The sequence below is a fragment of the Miscanthus floridulus genome, chromosome 17, assembly GCF_019320115.1.
Source record: "Miscanthus floridulus cultivar M001 chromosome 17, ASM1932011v1, whole genome shotgun sequence".
NCBI lineage: Eukaryota > Viridiplantae > Streptophyta > Magnoliopsida > Poales > Poaceae > Miscanthus > Miscanthus floridulus.
In genome coordinates, this window is record NC_089596.1 from 45,405,273 (window position 1) to 45,429,422 (window position 24,150).

The following is a 24,150-nucleotide window of genomic DNA, read 5'->3' on the forward strand; positions in this document are numbered from 1 at the left end:
CCATTAAGAACTAGCATAGCTTTAATAAAATGGTAGAATCACAAATAGCTCAGCTAGCGGCTGATGTTTCTCCATCCGACAAAGGTAAGATTCCGGGGCAGCCAAAAGATAGAAACTACAAATCTTGTCAATATTCACAATATAGCTTACTACTACATGGAGCCATCGATGGGAAGGTGGATAGATTATACCTTGACTGACAAGAAGAGCGATCCATAGAGACCTATCATCCCCATCGCCATTGGACCTCACATCTTCCAGGAAGCTATCTATGACTTCAGAGCAAGTGTCAACATCATGCCTAAGGTAATCTATGATAAAATTAATGGAGATACTTTGTTGTACATAAATATACGTTTGTAGCTTACAGATCAGTCACTCTGCTACCACAAGGGAGTCCTTAAAGATACCATTATTTGAGTGGGACAATCATATGTGCATGTAGACTTTGTGGTTTTGGAAACAGGTGGAGATGAAAGGGCACCATCATCCTAAGCCGACCTTTCCTCAACACCACAAAGGCCATCATCTATGCAGAGAAAAAGGAGAAGTTTTCTTTCAAAAACCACATCTTATAATCTCCTAGTCATCCACAAAAGGCATACCTGCCTGAAGAGACAATAGTGACCAAGAAGAAGAAGAATCGAAGGAGGAAGAACAAGACCAGTCAGCCATAAGAAGAAACAGTCAACATGATCAACACACTCTGATCAGAGTATGACCACCTTCTCGCTTCACCATTCCTCACTAAGAAGGATGATCAAGGCGTACCAACGATCAAGTATACCATTGGACAAAGAATCTTCCACAAGACCTTTTGCGACATTGGATTGGGTGTCAATATAATGTCCAAAGTAATGTACGAATATTTATTCGGTAACAAACCTTTGTTCCCTAGGTACATGTAATTGTAGATGGCGGACCAATCAATCCAATTTTTGGAGGGGATAGCTAAAGATATCATGGTAAGAATACACGTTCAGTTTGCCCGTACCGATTTCATGGTCCTGGACATGGAAGAAGAAGAAGATGATACACCCATCATCCTTGGAAGATCGTTCCTCAACACCACTAACGCGATCATCTACGTCGAATCTGAACAAGTCCATTTCCAATTCCCTAGAGAAAAGGTACGCTGTTATTTTAATAGTTATACTACTTATGAACAGCCGAAGAAGAGTCGCTCCAGGAGGAGACGTCGATCGTCCCGACATCAAAGGAACCAACCCCTATGGAATGAATGGGAGAAGGTGAAGAACCTGAAGCACCTGTGAAAGATGAACCTACTCCGGCTAAGTCAAACCCACAGTCCAAGCAGGTATGGAAAGAGAAGGTAACATCATCATTGAAAGTGCAGCCATCTGAGTCTCCACCACTAAGACCGGATGATGCACCCGAAGAATAAAGGATTCTCTTCAGCCAAGTCCTGTCCGAAGGACTTAAAAAAAATCTGAACCCTCGCCGTGAGGTAACATCGGTAGTTATCCATATTTACTTTCTAGCATTGCATAAATGATTTTTCACTTTAGCATTTTACTTCTCTGGCAAGTTAATAAATACCAATAGACCCCATGTGAATAATTTTTACAACGTGTAAAAACCCACAAGAATATTTATCATGGAGGCATAAAAATTAAAAATACCATGCATACATCTAGTCATATTTCATTGTATCATAAAATATTTTTTGCATAGCACATATATATTTGTATATGGAGGAAATACAGCAATACGGAGCCGCAAACACCATGGACCCACTACCATCACCTCAAGCTTTTTTCACCATCGAAATTGGTGCATCTGCACCGACGAGCACCAAAACTTGCTTAGCATCGAAGCAAAGTTTTAGCGGGTGGAGAATTCACTCAAGTGGGCCCAAGGGGGGCCAGCCGGCCGGTCTACTGTTGCACCACTCTATAAATAGCAAGCTCCTGGCTGCTCTCTGCCTCACAAACAAACACATTAGCCTCCTACTTCCAAATTTCAAAATTCTTCCCTGAAGTGTAGTAATTCCATTAGTAGAAGTGTTGCAGAAAATAGGAAAAGCTAAAAATATTACGGGTAGAAGTTCTACTAAAATCTTGCTTCGAGAAAATTATTGGCAATCAAAATGACTACCCCTCGGACGACTAACTCTTGGACGGTTAACCGCTGAGTATTTTATTTCCTAACCTATTCCACGAGTTTTGTTGTTCTATTGATTTTTGCAGGATGTGGAACATTTTCAAGGGGAAGTCCACCTGCTTGCATTCGTCCCGCTCGTTGAGGAGTTGATCCTCCAGGGTGAGTTTCGACATGCAGGTCAATGCTCCATCGCCTAGAACTAGAATGCCACCTCAGTCAACGTCATCTACGAACAACGTCCTGCTCGAGGAATCAGATATCCACTGGCGATCCAAGGAGCCAAAGGAAGTTTTTAAGAAGCTAAAGGCTCAAAGGTTTGTACACACCACTGTGTATGGTCCTCTCCTACTACAAGCAATAGGTATGGACACCGAGCTCGCTTTCATTTTCCAAGTTGTCGGTTGGGATGGTTTCTAGAATATTTTTGAGTAAGGGTCTAAACTTTTGACATTGGAATTTTTATGCACAGTGCAAATTACCGACACCGGGGTTAAATTTAGACTTTTTGGGAAAGAGTATTCTTCTCCCTAGAAGAATCTAAGTTTGCTCCTGGGGTTTATTTCACAATGTGTAGTTGATGTAGACCATGCTTTGTAAGACTTTGATAAATTAAAATTCTGAAAGGAAATTTTGGGGCTTAATGAATTTTATCATCCCCATACTAATGACATTCAACATCCCTCACTTTGTTTCATGCATAAATGGCTAGGTTTTTCCATGTTTCCTAGACCTGATACTCGCCCTATGAGGATAGATGATCTCAATTTGCTTTATGCTATGGTGAAAAGGAGAAAGGTTTTGCCCATTAAATGTATAATTCACCACATGTTGGAGGTTTTTACTCTCACGGGTGATGTTGAGCGTATTTCTTTAGTCACTGGAATTGCCCAAAACCTAGGTCTGTTGAATAATGCTTTGGTCTCTTATATTACCGAGGAGCCCTTATATATTGATTTTGATTATTTTTGTCAAGCCCAACTACTTAAAAAGAGAGAGGATGGAAAGATTGTCTGATGTACCATGTTTTTTCAACTGAGATTCCGTTACCTAACCGGAATCTCGGTTTATATGTTGTGGACTCTTTCACTTTTGATCTACAGGCAAAGGAAGTGGCACCTCGCGGGAGTGCATCCATGAGACTGACCCATGCACCTCGGACTCGCTACTATGGCACTGACCCGATACCTGAAGGAACTGCCTACACTGGCTATGCCGGCTGGGACCAAGCGGGATCTTCCCGTGGGTTCCAGCCTAAATATGCTGGTTGGGAACAAGGATCACCTCAACAATCTGAAGGCTCTTGGTAGAAAGCTCCAAGTGAGCACTAGCAAGATAGGAACTACCACAACTACCAACAGCATACTTATGAAGAAACCTTTGAGTGGCCACCAGGGAGGACACATGTCCTACTCTGGCCAGGGGTATCATGATCAACAAATGGAACACCAATGCTTCGACAACAGACTGACAACCATTGAGGAATAGAATGCTGCCATACAAGGTACATTAAACCAACACTCACAATGGTAGGCAAACATGGGACATCCAACAGAATCAGCAACAATAGAACCAGGACTAGGTCTTTTTGTTCCAGAACCTCAACATCCGACCACCCTTTTGAACGACCACGACAACAACCAGCTTGGGGGAAGGATATCCCCCGTGTATCTAGGTAAGTATTTCTTTTTCTTGTGTTTTAATATTTTTGAGTTTATTTTATAAATATGCTAAAAACTATGCATAACTAAAAACAAAATAAAATTTTGTCTTTATCTTCTATATATTAGTAATGTGTGATCTAAAAAAATAAAAACAAAATAAAAAGAGTGTGTATGAAGTTTGCTTTAGTTTGATTTTTAAGAGCTAAATAAAATAAAAAAGGAACTCTCTAGATCTCTTGAATGGAAATGATGAATAGTTGCTCTATTGTAATTCCTTTCAAGTATCTAGTTTTCAGCATTGAATTCTCTCAAGTTTTGGATAAAATTGTTTTGACATGAGAATTTACTCTAAACTTGAAACTCGTGGGTGTCATATGTTTGATCTAAGTCTAAGTAATTGACGGATATGATATGTGAAATTCTGAACTGATATTTATCTTATTCCATGTGACACTAAAATTCCAAAGATTTATCTTTTGAAAAAACATAAAAATGCTACATGATGAGTTCCTATTTGACAAAGCTTAAATTCCTACCAGAGCTATACATGTTATTTTAGACTAGGAAAACTTCCACTCAGATATGCTATTTGTTTTGAATTGAGTTTGGTCAAGCTTTGTTGACCCTTGTGAGAGGTTTGTCATGCTCTTAAAATCAGGATCACGTTCACACCACCCAAATATGCACTACTCTTACACTGGGGTAGATGCAAAAACATGCCATTCCATTTAGATCCACCAAAAAATGTTTCACTCCTATAGTAGGAGTACACACCAAAAATATGTTTGATAGATTTTCCATCCACCAAATAAATGCTCCAAGATCTTGTTGATATCTCTCAAAAGTTTTGTTGCAGAAGAGAAGCAGGGCTATGAAAAAGTTATTCATAAAAATAAGAAGTTGAGAAAAAATGAAGAAGTGTCCAATATATTGAAAACAATGGGTACTCCGATGCCCGCTTAAAAAAGGAGAGAAAGATGAATAAGATAGCCCATGTTCCATTGCAAAAAGTATTTTGAAGTTTCAAAAGAGAGATATGTTTTCAAGGAGCATAGTAGAATTAGGTTAGCCACTATATTCACCAAGTATTCCCCGCACATGCACATCTTGATTTGATTATATGACTCAACTCTCTTTGGATTCGAGGTTTGACTTTATAATATATATATTGCAAGTATGCTCTTTCATGCTATCTCCATTCCTATGAGCTCCACATAAGCCTTAGTTGTAGGAAGAGAAAAGGGCATAACATCATTATTGCCTTGGTGAGGATCCACAAATACCACATATATTGAGAGATTCGAGAGTGTCATACATTGGAATCTCTGAGTTTTATTTTGAAAACTTACAAAAACTCTTGAATAATGGTTGAACAAAGAACTTGAGACATAGTTCTTGACTTGATCTTTCTGTCTTTCAATTGCTCAAGAGGTAATATGGGTAAGTTTGAAAGTCAGATCAGTTTATTCTAATCCGGAGGTGATTTTTTGATTGGACGCAAGCATACTTTTGAGGAGTGAGAACATTGTAGCAACTCCTGATCCACTACTGAGGTTAGCATTGCTCAGGAATGAGTAAAGGTTAAGCTTGGGGAGTTTGTTGATGGTAGTAACAACCATCAATAAAAGTTGTATAAATGCATAAATTTGATCACCAACATAGGTTTAGGGGGTTTAACTAAAAAATTTCATGAGTTTTGGTGAATCTGTGTTTTCAGCAGGGTTTATCTAGAAAACCGTTGAGGTGGACCCAATCGTCAGATTTAATCACGCTTATCCGCGACAAAACTGACTTAGAAAGATTCCAAAACACTCTGAAAGGCAAACCACCACAACAGGACATGTGCCACTAACATGTGGGGCTTGCCGGTTCCACCTGCAGGCCAGCCGGCCTATGGAGCCCACCTGGTAGCCCCTCCTTTTTACGTCGGTTCTCCACCACCTTAAAGATTGAATCTACGTTGTTGCTCAAGGTTGGTTTGATCCGAGGGTCCATAATTGATGCTACCCCTATATATATTAGCCTAGACCCCCCTGAGGCATTGATTAATGGATCAATTAGTTGATCATCATCGTTAGAATTTCTAGAGAGAATACAATAGATCTCCAATTCATCAAAGTTTTAGTATAAGATAGCTAGTAGATTCAAGTAGAGTTGGGCTACTGCTAAGGATTCTAGATTCATCATCTGGAGGCTAGTATAGCCATTGTATCCTCTATTATTCATGACTTTGTGTTTAAACAATTATGTTTCTATCTATTATGTTCTTAGTTTGATTCAGTAGTATGCTTGATATAGTCATAATTGATACTAAGTTTATGCATAAGTTCGCAAAGCGCTTAGGTCAGTACTCAAGTGAGTTAAGTGGTCGATATTATGTAAGTGTGGTGCTTGTATGTTGTTTACCTGTGGATGCACTCTACATTCTAGGCGATGTGGTAGATCGCGAGTGTGACACTCTCATTGAGTCCTTTGTAGTCCGCTCCCTGTCTGTAGAACAAGTAGGACCTAATTGCGAAGGAAGTCAAGCTCTGTTCTTGATTTTCCTTAGTAATGTTCCTTATGTGTAGATGAAGAATTAATTATGCTATAGATGAAAGTATATATACTTGGGGTGTACATAAGACTTAGTATATAGGAATGACTTAGGAATCTTTCTCTTAACTAATCACTTAGTCTAGCCATACTACATTTATGAGTATCTATTTCTATCTCTGGATCATTATCATTGCCATGCTCTTAATATATATATATATATATATATATATATATATATCATTTGGCTTACCCCTATTTAGAGTAAGTGTTTAGTTTAATGATCTCATCATAAGTATCATATTTATCAATATCTCTAGCCACCGCTCCTCCCTGTGGTAAAATATAAATAATGATACCTAGAATACTCCTGAGTGAAGTGCTACAATGGTATGTGACCTTGCAGAACATTCTTAAATATACATATTCTTTCTAAGTCATAAGTAAATACCAAGTACACTTCTTAGTGTCATTCTAGTAGTGATGCTAGGAAGTGTCAACAGGATCCTAGGTAGGTAAACGATAATAATGGGTTGAGTGTAAACAACCTAAACTAACTACTAAACAAGCTACACTAGAGATAGCTAGGTGGGAGGGTGAGCGATATATCTTTCAATAACAAAGGGTAAACTAATGACTAGGAGAAATGCGCTAGTACTTCGGGGCACAGCCCGGCTACCAACTAGGAGAGTTAAATAGACAAGGTCTGCCATGAGCCCTATGATTTAATAACTAGACCTAACGTGGTGGAATACAGAGGATGGACAAGGCTGTCATCACTTGCCAACTACCACAATCTATCCAGAGGCCTAGCCATATCCATAGGTAATCTATAGCCTAAGCACCTCGCTTAAACTACAGGCTTACTACTTTGATCTGAGCTCTGATGAAATGGGATCAATGTACCCTAACCAGACTGTGGAATAGGTACTAACGAAAGACTACTAACTAAAACATAACCTATGCTACTAATGCCAAGTGTAGCACCCGGTTTTAAGAACAAAACCAGATACGCACCATATGTGAGCCCAGGAAGTCAAATCCCACATATAGCTACAAATAAGGGTAATATCAAAAGACAATGCTCAATATATAATGTACTTAGTATAAAGGATATAACCTTAGATAGCAAATAGCGGAAAGACAACTCCGATCTTTGGGTGAAAACTCTAATTCCACAGGGACAACTGACTGGTTAATCACAAGCCTAACTCCTCCAGACTAGCATTCTGGTACCCATCCGGGATTTTTACAAAGATTTAAAAAGTAAAGCAAGCGTAAGTACATGTCATACTCAACAAATATAACATGGTGTTCATGAGGCTCAAAAGGTTGACACTGGTTAACTGCGATTAGCTTTTAATGAGTCGTGTATTTAGCAATAGGGTGGCAACAAGTTTATCCACAAGCCCAGATAAACACATGATCAGGTAAACATGAATAATGAACAGCATAAACAATAATCATTAGTGTGCATCTTCATCATCGGTATCATCCGTGTTCTTCATCTATTCCATAAGGGTCCAAGGCCGCTTATGACCATGAGCACGGTTGATATACCAATTTTACACTCTGCAGAGATTATGCACTTTCACTATGAGTCGTGATTTACCTTTCGCCTGAGGCGACCAACCTCTTGACCCACTACCAAGGAAGGTCGGCAGGGTTCACTATGAAGCCTTTCAAAGGTTCGTCTAACAAGTTAGGGCCGCTAATGTTTCCCCATCAATAAGCATGAACCCCCCTCCAAGGAGTGACTAACAAAATACCAAGAAACCAAAGTGCACCCTCTTGGCAGGCCGAGATGATACCTGTCAGAGCCCCTCTTGCGCCATAACGGTAACCACTAACAAGGTAGAAAAGGTCCTCATACTAAGCTAAAGCCAGAGCCATGTAGCCCTCACAGCTATACTGTAAGTCCTGGATGTTCGCTTAAAGATAAGTCCTTAGGGAGAGGAATCTAGAGCACCATAAAATAGCCCAATGCTCTAGCCCCCTTGTTTCATGTTGCTAAAAAGCATCTTTTAATATTTATTGCATATACCATTAGTCAAGTTACAAGATCATGGCTTTAGTTGAGCACTAGCATCATACTACGAATCTACGTCTTGCTACGAACACACAGACGCAAAAAATACTCTAATCGGAGCTATAACAAAAAAGTTATGAATTAAACAAGATTTCCTTTAATAAAATAATAGATTAAATCTAACCTTGAAATTCAAAAGTTGAAAATATATTTAACAGTAGGATGAACATGTAGATTACTCAATTACAAATCTAACGCAACTTGAATGGATCAAAACGGAGTTAAAACGAAGATTTTATGGCCTAAATAAGACTAGTGGCAAAACTGTAAATAGATGAAAGCGTATTTTGGATCTAACCGAAGAAACTATGTTTTCAAAAGAAGAAAACGTATTTTGAATCTAACAGAGGGATTTTACGCTTTTTGAAAGAGAAAATGTATTCTGGATCTACTAGAAAGAAACTACGCTTTTGGAATAGGAAAACGTATTGTGGAAGTGCGCCATGGACTGCTGGTTATATTACGCGAAACTGCAAGGGCTCTTTTGCAAATAAACCCAGCAAAGGGGTACGGGCGATCTTGGACCGTTGGATTGAATCTAGATGGTCCAAATAAGAAAGGAGCGGGAGAGAGTCACCGGCCGGAGAAGAAAACCGGCGCGGCGGAGCTCCATTACCGGCGACGAGAAGCTCCCCAGAGCGCTTGGTTTGGGTCCTAGAGGCCACGGTTTGACAAGCCGAGAGCATAGGGAATAAGAGGAGAAGACAATGAACTCACCTAGGGCCTTCTTGTGGTCAACGACGGGTCTATGGCGTCAGGCAGCGCGGCGGCGACGGCGATGGCGACGACGACGGCGAGAGGAGAAAATTCTTATTTACTACACGAGGGATTTCCCAAACTAGGGGCTCCACTTATGGTAGTTTTGGTGTGCTTTGCCTAAGGGGTTTGTACATATTTATAGGGAGAAAAACTCCCCACATCTATATCAACTAGCAATATGGTACTAATTGATATTGCACCCTCCACATCTACTAATGGACCTAAATAATCATTAAAGCCCATTAGTAAATAAATGCATGGGCCTTTGAGATTTATTAGGATTATTGCACATGGGATTTGAGAGTTGGTTGGAAAATGAGATATAATATTTATTTTCAGGATTAATTAATTTTGCGAATAAAATAATTCTAGAAAAGTCCAGAATTGATATTTAAGCCATGAAAAATACTCCGAGACTTTCGAAAATTTGGGGAAAATTCCTAGAGACACTTTGGAACATGATGAACCCAAATAAAGTATTTGGAGCTCATGAAAAGATTGTTGGGAACTTGGAACATAAAGATTAAGGTGAAGGAGGTAGGAATTAAATTCCAGAAAGAAGCTGGAAAATTCCTAGAGATAGATATTCATCTCCTAAATGTATTTAAAAAAACATATTTTGCACATAGAAGCACAGGGTGTGACCAGCATGAATGCAACAAACACATTTCTACCTTAAGATAAATTTTAATCTAATGAAAAATTATTATTTTCCTAGGTTTTCATGAGCATAAAAATACAAAATTAAATCATTTTAGCTCTATTTCAAGAGAAGCAAATTTTAGGGTGTTACACCAAGCAATAAGCACCTAAACTCACTAACGATGAACAATAGTGAACAAGTACTTAAGCAAGGCAAAGCAATAATACTAAATAAAGTACTAAAAGTAAAGTACTGAATAAAGTAAATGCGAAATGAAAGAATTACAAAGGACGTATAGCAGACCTAGAAGACTCTTTCGGACTCTGACAGAAGCTTCGCTCTTGCTCTACTCCACTACTAGATCACTTCTACTACTAAGCTATTAAGCTAGAGAGCTTAGAGAAGCTTGGAGAGTGTTGGTATTTATTAACTTATCGCTTGTTTAAGTAGTCACCTAATGATTGTTGACATTTCTTAGCATCACCTTTACTAAGTTGTCATCCCTAGCGATGGTGCTAGAAATGATTATTGGTACTACCTAGTGCCACCTCTAGAATGACACTAAGAAGTACTTTAGTATTTCATGTCTAGATAGAATATATATAATTGAAAGGAATCTGCAAGTGCACAGATAATATACCATTGTAGCACTTCACCCGGGAGTATTCCAGGTATCGTTGTTTATATTTTTACCACAGGGAAGGATGGATAGTGGGAATATATTGATAACTTATACACATGATGGAGAAATAAACCATAACCAAACTTCTACTCACAACAGGGGTAAGTCAAGAGACAAATGTATATGAATGGCAAGTAATAACTAATCATTGATCACTCAGAGTACTCCTTTCTATGGCATTAGCATGGCTAAGTAGAATATTAGAGGAACAATTCCTAAGTCATTCTTAATTACAAGTCAAAGCATACATTGATTAGTGCAATTACACTTAGCAATCATGGTTAAGATCAACTTCATATCTACACATAATGGATATTACTAAAGAAGATTAAGAACAGAGCTTATCTTCCTTCGTAACTAGATCCTACTTATCCTATATATCAGGGAGTGGACTACAAAGGACTCAACGGGGTGTCACATCCGTGATCTACCACATGGCATAGAATATAGGGTGTATCTATAGGTAAACAACGTATAAGCACCATGCTTACACTATGTCAACCACTCACTCCTAGATCCGAAGAGTGAGTGCTATATGAACTTATGCATGAACATGACGAAAATCTAACTATACTAAGCATATAATCAAAGTAGATGATGAACATGATAACTAGGAACATGATTAAGATGAAGAACAATGTCATAACAATTGTAGCAAACATATAAAAGTAATGAGAGATACAAAAGACAGGGGGTACAAATGCTATACCAAGCCACGCTCTTGACACGATCAGAAATCCAAGCGAAGCTTACCTCCCTCTACACCTAGCCTAGCTAGTTATGCCCTAGAATATGGTGAGTAGACAATGAACATGATAACTAGGAACATGATTAATATGAAGAACAATGTCATAACAATTGTAGCAAACATATAAAAGTAATGAGAGATACAAAAGAGAGGGGGTACAAATGCTATACAAAGCCACGCTATTGACATGATCAGGAATCCAAGTGAAGCTTGCCTCCCTCTAGACCTAGCCTAGCTAGCTATGCCCTAGAATATGGTGGAGCTCTAAGGATGATTAGGGTTTCTATATTCTCAAATGACTTGATTAGGGTTTGATGCCTCAGGGGGTGGTAGGGGCTAGTATATATATGCTGGAGCATTAATCCTGAGCCCTCGGATCAAACTGACTTGAATGGATGGTGTAGATGTAACCTAGGAGGCGATGGAGAACCGACATTCGAAGGAGGGGCTGATAAGTGGCGCCCATAGGCCGGCTGGCCTGTAGGTGGGGCCGGCCAGCCCCACCTGGCGGCCTCCCACCCTCCACCACAGTGTGGTGTCTTCTGGTGTCCTCTGGAACCTTCTAGAGTTGTTTATGCCGGAATTAAGCGTAATTAATTCTGACATCTAGGTCTACCTTGATGATTTTCTAGATAAACCCTGCAGAAAATACATATTCACCAAAACTTGAGGAATTTGTTAGTTTAAACCCCTAAACCTATGTTGGTAATTATATTCATGCCCTTATTCATATTATATTGATGGTTTATAATGTTTGTTAACTATCGTCAACAGAGAGCTTGGAATTGAATGGGGCACTTCTCCACCGAGCACCACACCCTCTATTTATAGTGTAGAGAGGCATGGGGGGTACTTGTAGGTAGTAGGAGGTCGGTTGGGTGCCTTGAGGCACCGGGCAGCGCTAGGGGGCGCCAGCTAGCCTAAGGATGCACCGCCTCTACATCCTACAGTGCTAGTTGGCTCCCAAAGGTGGTTGTAGGAGTGGCGCATGTCGAAATTTAGGCAGGAAGTCGGTTCCAAGGTCAGTTGGAGGCCTCCATGTGTGTGACGGTGGACCCATGGATCTGAGGCCACTCTATCATGACCTTTGGTCCAAACCGACAATGGATCAACGCTTGGCAAGGCCTGTGGAGCAGCTCCCATGGATCGGTGATGTGGTAGGGGCCAAGGTGATGTCGGGTGGTGCCCATGTGGGCCCTTGGCTCCCCTGCCATGTCCCCTTTCTCCCTATGTCCATATTTGTCACAATTTTGGGCCATTTTTGCTATAATTTCCTTCTTACAAATAATTCTACAAGCACAAGTGGAACTAGGTGAATTATAAACAAAATGCAACACATGTGATGATGTTTTACCTCACTTTATCATGCTTTTGGGTGGAATGTTGATGGTCAAAACAGGTGTTAGTGACCATCAACATGCTCCCCCAAGCTACCCTTTGCTCGTCCAGAGAAAAGTTGCAGGTTTAGCATGGAATATGTGTTGGATCAAGAGTTGCTACTATATAACACCCTGCAAAAACTTATATACAGACAAATACTATCTCTTGAATTGAACATGTTAGCACTTAGAAATCCATAATCAGTCTTAGCAATGTGGGGCTTATAGCTTTCACATTGACACAAGCAATTGCAAGAATGTATAGCTAGACAAATATTTTTCCCTTACTTTGGCTTAGCTCAAACTTCCTGGAGGTTTTCAATAAATTTTAAAAAGAAAATGTACCTAAGTTCCTCAGATGGTACACTCAAGTCACTCAATGGTATTTGAATCCTCACCAGGGCCATGGATCTTAGCCTTAGTATCTATCCTAAAGCTTGTGTGGAGCTCAAGGTAGGAGATAAAAACATAGCCTGCTTGAATTGAATTTATTGCTAAGTCAAACACTTGGATCACAAGGAGCAACAAATCATACTAATTGATCAAGATGTGCATGTGTGTGGTATATTTGGTGGAAATGGTACTCCTTTGAGAAGTTTCCAATCTCTAGCTTCTTTTTGAGAGGGCATGGCTACTTTCTTTTCACTCTCTCTTTCTTTCTTTTTTTGAACACCGGAGCTTTTTGCTCTTATATTCTTTCTCTCTTTTTTTCGTAGCTCATGCCTCTCTTTTTGATGAAAGATAGCTAGAGAGGTAACTTTGATTCTCATAGAGCAATAATAAGAGGAAAACATATATGGTTGCGTATTCCCAGTGTAGGAATAGCATAAGTATGTGGGTGTACGTGCTCTTGATCAAAAAGCATGACAAGTTTCTCTACTCAGATCAACAAGGCTTGAAAAAGCTCAAAACAAACAAGCAGCTTTTATAGTGGCTTTATCATGTATGAATGTGTATTTGACTCTAGTAGGAATTTATCTCCATTGAGGAACTTCTAGCAAGATAGTTTTAGCATTTTGCAAAAGAAAACTCCAGGTTGTTTTAACCATTCCTCAGATAGGTTCAAAGATTTACTCTAATCTTGACTACAACATATCTCACAAAAACTTAGACTTGGTTCTAGCATTTGCAACCCACAAAAACATTCAACTTAAGATGAACTCTAAGTTATCATGCTCAAGACTTAAGAAGTATCAGGTTGTATGACAAGCTTTTGCAAAGTATCACAGAGCAACTATTCATCATTTCCAAATAACTTTATCATCATTTATTAGAGTAGAGTTTCTTTTAAGATAAATTTCAAGGCACTCCTCTCTACATTCTATGATCATGAATATTGACATGTAAAACAAACATGAATGTAAAGAGTGGGTTCAAGATTTTTCATACCTGAGTGGGGAGAGGTGTCTCCCCCAAGCTTGCCTTTTGCATAGGATGTAATGTTTTCTGGCGGCTCTTTGATTCTTTCTTTATTGACTAACTACTACTACTAGAATGCATAAATGACTAAATGGCCAAACCTATTACTACGAGATAACTTATTCATTATTATTTATTTATTATATATGTTTTTTAGTTTATTTTATTTAAATGCAAACCACATCCTATCATGTATAGCTACTATAGAACTTTATTTATTAACATAGAGTAGCTAAATGCAACTAACTAATCATGCAATGCAAAGCAAATTTATTGGAAATTGAAATATGAGACGCAACTACTGAAATGCGGTAAATATGCAAGGGATAGAAAGCTTACCTTTTTGATGGGCTCATGGTCATTCTTCCTTCAGCGGGGGTGTGTTCTCTTGTTCCACCTCGGAGGCCTTGTCAGGATCAGGGGATGACGAATTTGAGGATGGATCTTTCTTTTTATGCCATCTTTTTCTATTCATCTTCTTGATAGGCTTCTCTGGTTCTTCAATTGGCTCAAAAGGCTGACACTAGTTAACTACAATTAGCTTTTAATGAGTCATGATTTTAGCAATAGGGTGGCAACAAGTTTATCCACAAGCCCACATAAACACATGATCAGGTAAACATGAATAATGAATAGCATAAACAGTAATCATTAGTGACCATCTTCATCATCAGTATCTTTCGTGTTTATCATCTATTCCATAAGGGTCCAAGGCCGCTCATGACCATGAGCATGGCTGACATACCAGTTTTACACTCTGCAGAGGTTGTACACTTTCATTGAGTCGTGATTTACCCTTTCACCCGAGGCGGCCAACCTCTTGGCCCACTACCAAGGAAGGTCGGTAGGGTTCACTATGAAGCCTTTCAAAAGTTTGTCTAACAAGTTAGGGACGCTAAGGTTTCCCCGTCACTAAGCATGAACCCCCCCTCTAAGGAGTGACTAACAAAATACCAAGAAACAAAAGTGCACCCTCTTGGTAGGCTGAGATAATACCTGTCGGAGCCCCTCTTGCGCCATAAAGGTAACCACTAACAAGCTAGGAAAAGGTCCTCATACTGAGCTAAAGCCAGAGCCACATAGCCCTCATAGTTGTACTATAAGTCTCAAATGTTCACTAACAGATAAGTCCTTAGGGAGAGAAATCTAGAGCACCATAAAATTGCCCAATGCTCTAGCCATAAAATTGCCTAATGCTCTAGCCACCATGTTTCATGTTGCTAAAAAGCATCTTTTAGTGTTTATTGCATATTCCATTAGTCAAGGTACAAGATCATGGCTTTAGTTGAGCACTAGCATCATACTCACCAATGCAATACCCCATAGTTATCAAGGTACAAGGTAACAAAGTACTAGGAAATCCTTAGTGGTAATCAAGGTAGACACATGCAACATGAATTAAATGATTAAAGGTGTATAGGACAATAAGGATAATCCCATGCTATAGTTGCCTTAAACTTAGATCCTTCTTCTATTGAATTGTAACCTCCAAAGGACTTCTTCTGGATCACCAACTTCTTTTATATCACCAACGCAAAGCTTATCGACTGGACATGATCATAAAGCACCACACAAGCATCCATGCAATCATACACGAAGCAAACAATAGATCTAAATTAGAATAGTGAACCAAACATAAAATCAAGATCAAAAGTTTGTAAAACGAATCTATGTCTCGCTACGAACACACAGATGTGAAAAGCACTCTAATCGGAGCTATAACAAAAAAGTTATGAGTTAAACAAGATTTCCTTTAATAAAATAATAGATTAAATCTAACCTCAAATTTCAAAAGTTGAAAATATATTTAACAGTAGGATGAACATGTCGATTACGCAATTATGAATCTAACGCAACTTGAATGGATCAAAACGGAGTTAAAACAAAGATTTTATGGCCTAAATATGGTGGTATGGATTAAAGAGAGATGTGGCTGAGTACGTAGCTTTGTGTGACACTTGTCAGAAAGTGAAAGCTGAGCACCAGAGACCTGCAAGATTGTTGCAACCAATGAAGATCCCAGAGTGGAAGTGGGAAGAAGTTGGTATGGACTTCATAGTAGGATTACCCCATACCCAGAAAGGTTATGATTCGATATGGGTAATTGTGGATCGATTGACTAAAGTTGCTCATTTCTTACCTATTAAGACTACTTATAATGGGCCAAAATTAGCAGAGCTATACATGGAAAGAATAGTGTGTCTGCATGGGGTTCCAAAGAAAATTGTGTCTGACAGAGGATCACAGTTTACCTCTCACTTTTGGAAACAAATCCATAGTTCTTTGGGTACAGCGTTGAACTTCAGTACCGCTTATCATCCTCAGACAGATGGGCAAACAGAAAGACTTAATCAGATACTAGAAGACATGTTGAGAGCTTGTGCTTTGCAGTATGGTACTAGTTGGGATAAAAGTTTACCATATGCAGAATTCTCCTACAATAATAGCTACCAGAATAGTCTGAAGATGGCACCGTTTGAAGCTTTGTATGGTCGTAAGTGTAGAACACCGTTGTTTTGGAATCAAACGGGAGAAAGTCAAGTCTTTGGACCAGATGTGCTTAGAAACGCTGAAGACCAAGTCAGAATGATTAGAGAGAACCTTAGAGTGGCACAAACTCGTCAGAAGAGTTATGCAGATAATCAAAGGAGAGAATTAGTTTTCGAAGAAGGAGATTATGTGTATTTGAAGGTGTCACCAATGAGGAGTGTAAAAAGGTTCAACATGAAAGGAAAGTTAGCACCAAGGTATGTTGGTCCTTTCAAAATTCTAAAGAGACGTGGAGAAGTGGCTTATCAGTTGGAATTGCCTGATAGTTTATCAGGAGTGCATGATGTGTTCCATGTGTCTCAGCTTAAGAAGTGTTTGCGTGTACCGGAAGAACAAATACCACTAGAGGAACTCGCTATGAAAGATGACCTTACTTATGAAGAGTTTTCGGTAAAGATTTTAGAGACAGCGGAAAGGGTTACAAGGAGCAGAATTATTAAGATGTGTAAGGTTCAGTGGAATCGATACTCGGAAGCAGAGGCAACTTGGGAAAGAGAAGATGAATTGAGAAAGACACACCCGTAGTTGTTTGAGTAAGCACAGCCTCATCTCGAGGACGAGATTCTCTTAAGGGGGGTAGAATTGTAACACCCTAAATTTTGGATAAATTTAAACTGGTTAAATTGATTTACTTTTACTTGTGAGCATTTAAACATAGGCTAAATAATAAATTTATAAGAATAAAATCAACATCCAAGTTGGAATACATGCTTGAGCATTCATGCTGGTGCATATTTTGTGCTGAATCGAATTGGTTGTGTTTGATTTCAAAAGGGGATTCAAAAGCTTGCAAAATAAAAAGAAAAGGGAAACTTTCTCTCTGCCTGGCTTCTGGCCCAGTCGGCCTGATCCCCTCTCCCGTAGCCCAGCTCGCGCAGCTAAAGTAGGCCCGCACTGGCCTCTTCCCTTTTCTTCTTGGGCCAATAGGCCGCGGCCCAGGATGGCCAGCCCGCGAGTGCCCACGCGTCGCAGCAGCCCGCCTCCTTGTGCCACCGACAGCTGGGGCCCGCACCCGTCTTCCTCTCTGAGTCAGCAACGAAGTGGGACACCGACCCGGTGTTGATCCACGCGATTTCCTCGTGTCACGGTGCAATCCGCACGCCCGTGTCGTCTATAAAGCCCCCAGTGTCCGCGTCCGCGACGCCCTCTGCAACCCTACGTGAACCGCCGCCTTCACTCACGCGCTCAAGTTCGTAGCAGCACCCGGAACCCTAGCCGCAAGGCATCGAAGTTGCTGAGCTTGTTCCTGACGTTCCGCAGCTCTTTCGTCACCGTAAGCCAAAGGCCGAGCTTCGTACTAATCTCGCGAAGCCGTCGGACGTTTCCTCTCTCTGTTTTTCGCTCGGATTTGGTCTCTGACCGTCGCCGAACCTTGCAGAGTGCCTCCGTCCACCACTGCGAGCGGCACATCGTCCTTGGATCGCCTCAACTCACACCGTTGCCCTAGGTGAGTTGCCTTCGATCTCCTCTGTCGAATCATACCGGTCCTGTGCAATTTGGTGCACGAAATCGCCCAAGCCGATTATGTCGGTGAGCTCCCCACAGCCGGTAATGGCCGCCACCGCGCCGGCATACTGTGCCGGCCGGCCAGCTCTCTTTTTCCCCTTGGATCTGATCTCAGCCGTCCGATCTGGATCGGACGATCCATAATGGAAGATACCCCTTCGCGTGGTACTTTTGTTAAAGAGCCCCTACGGTTTTTAAATATAGAACCCGCAGTCCCATGGCGTATTACAGTGAATACGTTTTCTCATTTTTGAAAACGTATTTTCTAATGTGCAGATTCAAATGGAAGTTCTAATTAATTACAGTTTTGCCACTACCTTTAATTGCTCATAACTTCTTCGTTTTAACTCCAAATTGATCCGTTCAACTTGCGTTAGATTCGACTTTCCGAGATCTATCTGTTCATATAATTTGTCACCATGTTTTTGAACTTTAAATTTCGAGTTTAGATTTGATCTATTTCTTTAATAGGGAAACTTGTTTTAATCCTAACTTTCTCGTTGTAACTCCGTTTTTCGTGATCTTCGCGTCTGTGTGATCGTAGCAATGTGTAGAATAGTTTTATGAACTTTTCAAAACTGGTTGTTTCAATTGGTGTACTTTTCTAATTAAATTTATTTGTTTGCCTCGCGTATGATTGCTCGGATGATTGTATGTTGCTGCTTGGTGTTGTTGATCGAGTTCAGACGGTGAGGTTTACATTGGTGATCAAGAGAACTTCTACAACCAGCAAGACCAGCAAGACTTTCAGGAGAACTCTGATCAAGGCAAGTATAGCTAAGGACCTTCCTTGTTGTTCTATTCATGTGATACACTAAAATTCATTTGCATGTGTCCACTTTGTTACCCTATGTAGGAAATCCTAGAATTTGATCTTGAATACCTTGAAACCTGGATTTATGCATTTGAGTAGTGTTATGCTAGCGCTAAACAATAACCATGATCTTGATACTTGACTGATAATTGAGCTTTAAACAATTTAAGATGACTTGTTAGCAACGACAGGAGGGTTTAATTCCCTCTCCTCGAGGGCTTGTTTGTAAGTGATCATCCGGGACTTATAGTACTGCTGTGAGGGCTATATGGCTCTGGCTTTAGTTGCTTGGGAGACCTTTTCTAGCTGGCTTAGAGGATACTGCGAGTTGGGTATAGGACAGCCTCTGTCCTGTTGTGTCTTGCTATGGAAGCGGCCTTTTATTGGAAGGGGGGTTCCTATATCCGATGATCCTGCGGCCCTTCCCGGTTAGACGAACTTCTGAGTAGCTTTATGTGGTTTTCGGTGTCTGGACGTAATTAACCTATGCACTTGTAAAACCATGACTCACAGTGAAAGTGTACACCTCTGCGCAGAGTTAATAAACTGGTATACTAGCCGTGCTCACGGTCACGAGCGGCCAAGGGATTCTTACACCATAAATGAGCTCTTGTTTAATTGTGCTTAACTAAGTTGTCCTTAAGCTAATTGTTGTCTTAGTATAATGATCATGTGTTATGGGAATTATGGTACTACCTTGATGCTAATAAATGCTAAACTTGACCATACACATAAAAGCTACTTGCAGTTCAACCAGTGTCAGCTATTTGAGCCTCATGAACCCTTAGTTATCTTGTTAAGTACGACATGTACTTATGCCTTGCTTTATCTTTTATATTGGAAAAATCCCGGATGGGTAACAGATCAAGATTGGATTGAAGATTATCGAGAAGAGTATTAGGCTTGATGTTCACCAGTTTACGTCCCTGTTGGAGCTTCCGCAAGAGAGTTATCTTAGTAGTTATTATATTTATGCTTGAGACTACGTATTGAATACTTATTCGCTATGTAATAAACATTGTGTTGGTATAATTCACAATTTGTCCACTTATGTGTGCGACCGTTCCTGGGGTGCACATAAGACTTTTATACATCCTCTTTTGTACTTGAAACTGGGTGTGACAGTCCTAGCCTCACAGACGTGCACCATCGTTGTAACATTGATGGCTTATCAGTACTCCGTCCGTCTCCAAATAAATCAATTCCTAGAATCCGTCCCAGTCAAACTTTTTAAGTTTGACTAACTATATAGAATAGAGTAACTACATCTAGGTCATAAAATGAGTACCTCATGAAAATATATTGTATAATAAATCTAATGATACTAATTTGATACCATAAGTCTTAACATTTTTTTCAAGAAACTCAGTCAAAGTTTAAAAAGTTTGACTTAAAACAACTCTAGAAATTTATTTATACAGGGACATAGGGATGGAGTACTAATACCTTGTTTAATACCTGATCAGATTATGTTCTAGCTGGATTAATAATGGGCGCTTTGCTGTTATGGAAATAGAATATGCTGATGTATATGATCCACCAAGATTTAAACGCATGTAATGCAGGTCGGTTATATCGACGGCCACCATGGAGCATGGACCAAAACAATTTGTGATCAGATCATATATATATGGATTATCCTTATACTCCTAGACAATAAGGAATCAAACACATTGTTGGGTTCCCAAATCAGCGCCGATCCTTCGCAATCTCCCGTTTTATTTCATTGTCGGGCTAGCTAACAATGAAATCAAAATCATTTCGGGAAGGTACATTGAATTGTTGTTGCCGGTGCACATGAGTGCAGATTCGCCGCTACATTTTTCGTCGCTGTCGGGTTGTCGTTTTGCAGCACGTCGATCCATCTGTCACGCTGAATGTCCCGGCGCCGTGCCACCATTTGACCCTACAAGTTGCCTCCACGAAGAAACGTTGAAACATCGGCATGTTATTTGGAGTTCAGAATGCTTGCGAATCATTGCGGGTCCATCACACGCACTAGGCCATTATCATTTGATGTTTTGTTTTGTTATAAAACAAATACTGTTGGTCCCTGGCAAAATGGGCTATCTTAATAAACCATAAAATAATGTGATTGGGTGGAAACCGGCCAAACGAACGAAAGGGGTCAGAACGTGGAGCCACATCCATGGTCTGGCCATCCATCCATATATATGATCGCCAGCAGGGCTCATTCTCCTGGACAGCACAGCTCCCTCTTCCATTGTTCCATTAACCAGTCACAAGTCGTGCGCAGTGCGGCTAGCTAGGAGATTGTTGATTCAGTGTAGTTCACCATGCGGAAGATGTGCGCCAACCTCGACCGGGAGGATGGCCTCGACACAGTGCTCGAGGTGCCTGTCCCGGAGCTCCACCAGCAGCCGTCGTCTGGCCACGGCCAGCGCCGGCGACGCACGGTAAAGGCATGGGTGCAGTCGCGCATGGATCAACGCCACCGACAATATGGCGCGCCGCCTTCGCAGGCGGATGTGCAGCTCATGCTCGGGGTGATCGGTGCGCCGCTGGTTCCGCAGCCCGTGGAGGCGAGGAAAGCCATGGCCGGAGAGGACATCAAGGAGGAGCCCCTTGTATGTAACGTTAATTAGCTACCAAATTGGACGATCGGTTCCGTTGAATATATCAACATGTTGATCCTGATCGTGGTGGCTAATAAGAAACATTTTGATTTTTCCAGGAGGTGTCGAAGGCGAAGTACATCGTGGAGCAGTACGTCGCGGCGTCTGGAGGCGAGCCGGCGCTGAGCGCGGCGACGAGCATGTACGCGGTGGGGAAGGTACTGATGAGGACAACCAAGGGGCAGAAATTAGCCAAGGCGGGTATGGGCATGGTCCACGGCGGCGGCGAGATTGCCGGTGGCTTCGTGGTGTGGCAGAAGAGGCCGGAGATGTGGTGCGTGGAAATGGTAGTGGCCGGCGGCACCAAGATGAGCGCCGGGAGCGACGGCAAAGTCGCCTGGCGCCAGACGACCTGGCAGCAGGCCCACGCTTCACGGGGATCCCCGAGACCTCTCCGTCGATGCGACCAGGTATCTATCAATTGCATCATTTTTCGTGGCATCTTGCATCGAAATCATAAATTCATAATCCTCGCTATCAAATGTAGAGTAATGTACCGTAGTTTCAATACGCACTGCGCACAGAAGATTCGCGTTCAACTCGAACGTGCGTCCATGTGCCTTTTCTCTCTCCCACGACTACGAGTACACCGTAATTAACTCGTCGATGGCATGTGATGCACGCAGGGTCTTGATCCGAAATCAACGGCAAACCTCTTCTCGACAGCCACGTGGGTCGGCGAGAAGAGCATCGACGGCGACGACTGCTTCGTGCTCCGCGTCGACGCCGACCCCTTAGCTCTACGCGCCCGGAGCAGCGCCGACGTCGAGGTCGTCAGGCACGCCGTGTGGGGATACTTCAGCCAGAGGACGGGGCTGCTGGTCCGCCTCGAGGACAGCCACCTGCTGCGCATACGCATGCAGGGCGGGTCGTCGGCCGAGACCGCATACTGGGAGACCTCAATGGAGTCGGCAATCGGCGACTACCGCGCCGTCGACGGCATCAACGTTGCGCACGCCGGCCGCACCGTCGTTTCGCTGTCCCGTTTCGGCAGCAGCGCCAACGACCAAGACGACGGCGGCTCCGAGGCCCACGTGCTCGGCAAGAGGACGTGCACGTGCATGGAGGAAACGTGGAGCATCGAGGAGGTCGACTTCAACATCATGGGCCTGTCCACGGAGTGCTTCTTGCCTCCGAGAGACCTGGTACCTTGCAGTTCTAAACCAGTCGAGAAGGAGCATTGCGCTGCCCTTGATCACAGCTGCAAGAAAGACGACGCTGTTGGTACCGTTCCTGCTGCTAAGAGTGCCGTCGTTGGTACTTGCGACCCAGCCGCACTTGACGTCAAGGACAAGAACAGTGGTGGCCGTGTCCGTCCGGCCACGGCGAGAAAGGCTCTTGTTCCGGCGGCGACAGGGCTAGCCTGGTTCGGGACCAACAAGGTTGTGGCTGTCGAAACCGTCGACACCGCCGCCGCCGAGTAATTACTGTTACTATGGACTTGTGCTGTTGTGCATATGTACATGTTGCGTAGTTGCGGAGGCGTGCGTGTGTTGCGCGCCCCGTCTGCCAGCTGGCGAGAACACCTGTAGTCTTGGACCTATAGTTTCATCTTGCTCTGCATAGTGCACAGTAGGAGATATATAGAACCCGTGGACTTTTTCTCCACTGGAGTTCTACTATTTTGCATAATTTGCAAGAAGTCATATGTTGTACGGTAACAATTATTGTTTCACTTCTTCTATATCTCAAGTGCCCGAATTTTTTAGATCATTTCAGATGTCTAGATTTTAAGATGGTTTCAGGCAACACTCTTGCACAACCAACCATAAGTAAATTGTTACTTTTGTGATTTGTTATTTGTCTCTGGATGCCATGATGTAAGATTGAGACACATATTCTCCAAGCTCAATCGACACACACTAATAAATAGCAGATTAAGATACTACAACTTAGGCAGTTAATAATGTCGGTAAAAATTAAACCTCAATCCTTTAAGCCCATTTCAAACAATGACGAAGCAACTATATATGATGCATCAACTTATAAATTTAGGGTTAATTAGATTCAAGTCATTATTACAAATGGCACAATTATAAGAGCTTTCATACTATTCAACTATTCAGGAGCAAGTGCACTACAACAAATATACCCTTCCGCGACGTGTTTCCTACGACAACACATAGTAATAAATCATTGATTTATGACGATTCCTCTAGAAAGTGTGATAATAATTAGCCGGTGGAGGAAATAGTCACAAATAGTAAAAAAAAGGTTGTAAGGAAAATTGACCCTTTGGGCCACTAAGTTTGATTTTGATGTCTGATGGATAACATGAGAATTTGGATTAATGTTGTTTGCTAGTATACAAGATAAAGTTCAAAAGAATACAAGGTGGATGTGGACTTAGACAAAGTTGTGATATCGAGATGATAACACTTTAAGCAAGACACTAGAAGACATGTTGAAGACCTACAAGTTGTGCTAGAAGTCCAAGATACAAGGTGGAAGTGACCTGGACGCGAAGACTGTGAAGAAACAAGATCACTGATGCTGTTTAAGCAGCGCCTGATTAGTCCGGTGCCCATCAGAGGGCACCACCGAACAAAGTCGTCAACAGGGATGCAAGCTATGCAAGCTAGGGTTTCATAGTATCACCGGGTTA

General features: G+C 41.5%; 1 protein-coding gene and 1 long non-coding RNA gene across 2 annotated transcripts; both read left to right on the forward strand.

Annotated features, from left to right (window-relative positions):
- Positions 1 to 1,968: 1,968 nt before the first annotated feature.
- Positions 1,969 to 19,985, forward strand: LOC136518782 (uncharacterized). The gene is made up of 3 exons (XR_010774613.1): positions 1,969 to 3,796; positions 18,782 to 18,862; positions 19,773 to 19,985. It is a non-coding gene; the product is annotated as an uncharacterized lncRNA (long non-coding RNA).
- Positions 19,986 to 21,206: 1,221 nt separating this feature from the next.
- LOC136515604 (uncharacterized) lies at positions 21,207 to 22,969 on the forward strand. The gene is made up of 3 exons (XM_066509143.1): positions 21,207 to 21,497; positions 21,605 to 21,955; positions 22,172 to 22,969. Exons 1-3 carry the CDS (start codon positions 21,207 to 21,209, stop codon positions 22,967 to 22,969), a joined length of 1,440 nt encoding a protein of 479 aa, XP_066365240.1.
- The last annotated feature ends 1,181 nt before the right edge of the window (positions 22,970 to 24,150 follow it).

What these genes read in the sequence shown, in the direction of transcription:
- LOC136515604 (XM_066509143.1), top strand. Translation starts at nt 21,207, where the DNA reads ATGCGGAAGATGTGCGCCAACCTCGACCGGGAGGATGGCCTCGACACA. An exon ending in ACATCAAGGAGGAGCCCCTT is followed by an intron (nt 21,498 to 21,604) that starts GTATGTAACGTT and finishes TGATTTTTCCAG; the next exon opens with GAGGTGTCGAAGGCGAAGTA. An exon ending in CTCTCCGTCGATGCGACCAG is followed by an intron (nt 21,956 to 22,171) that starts GTATCTATCAAT and finishes TGATGCACGCAG; the next exon opens with GGTCTTGATCCGAAATCAAC.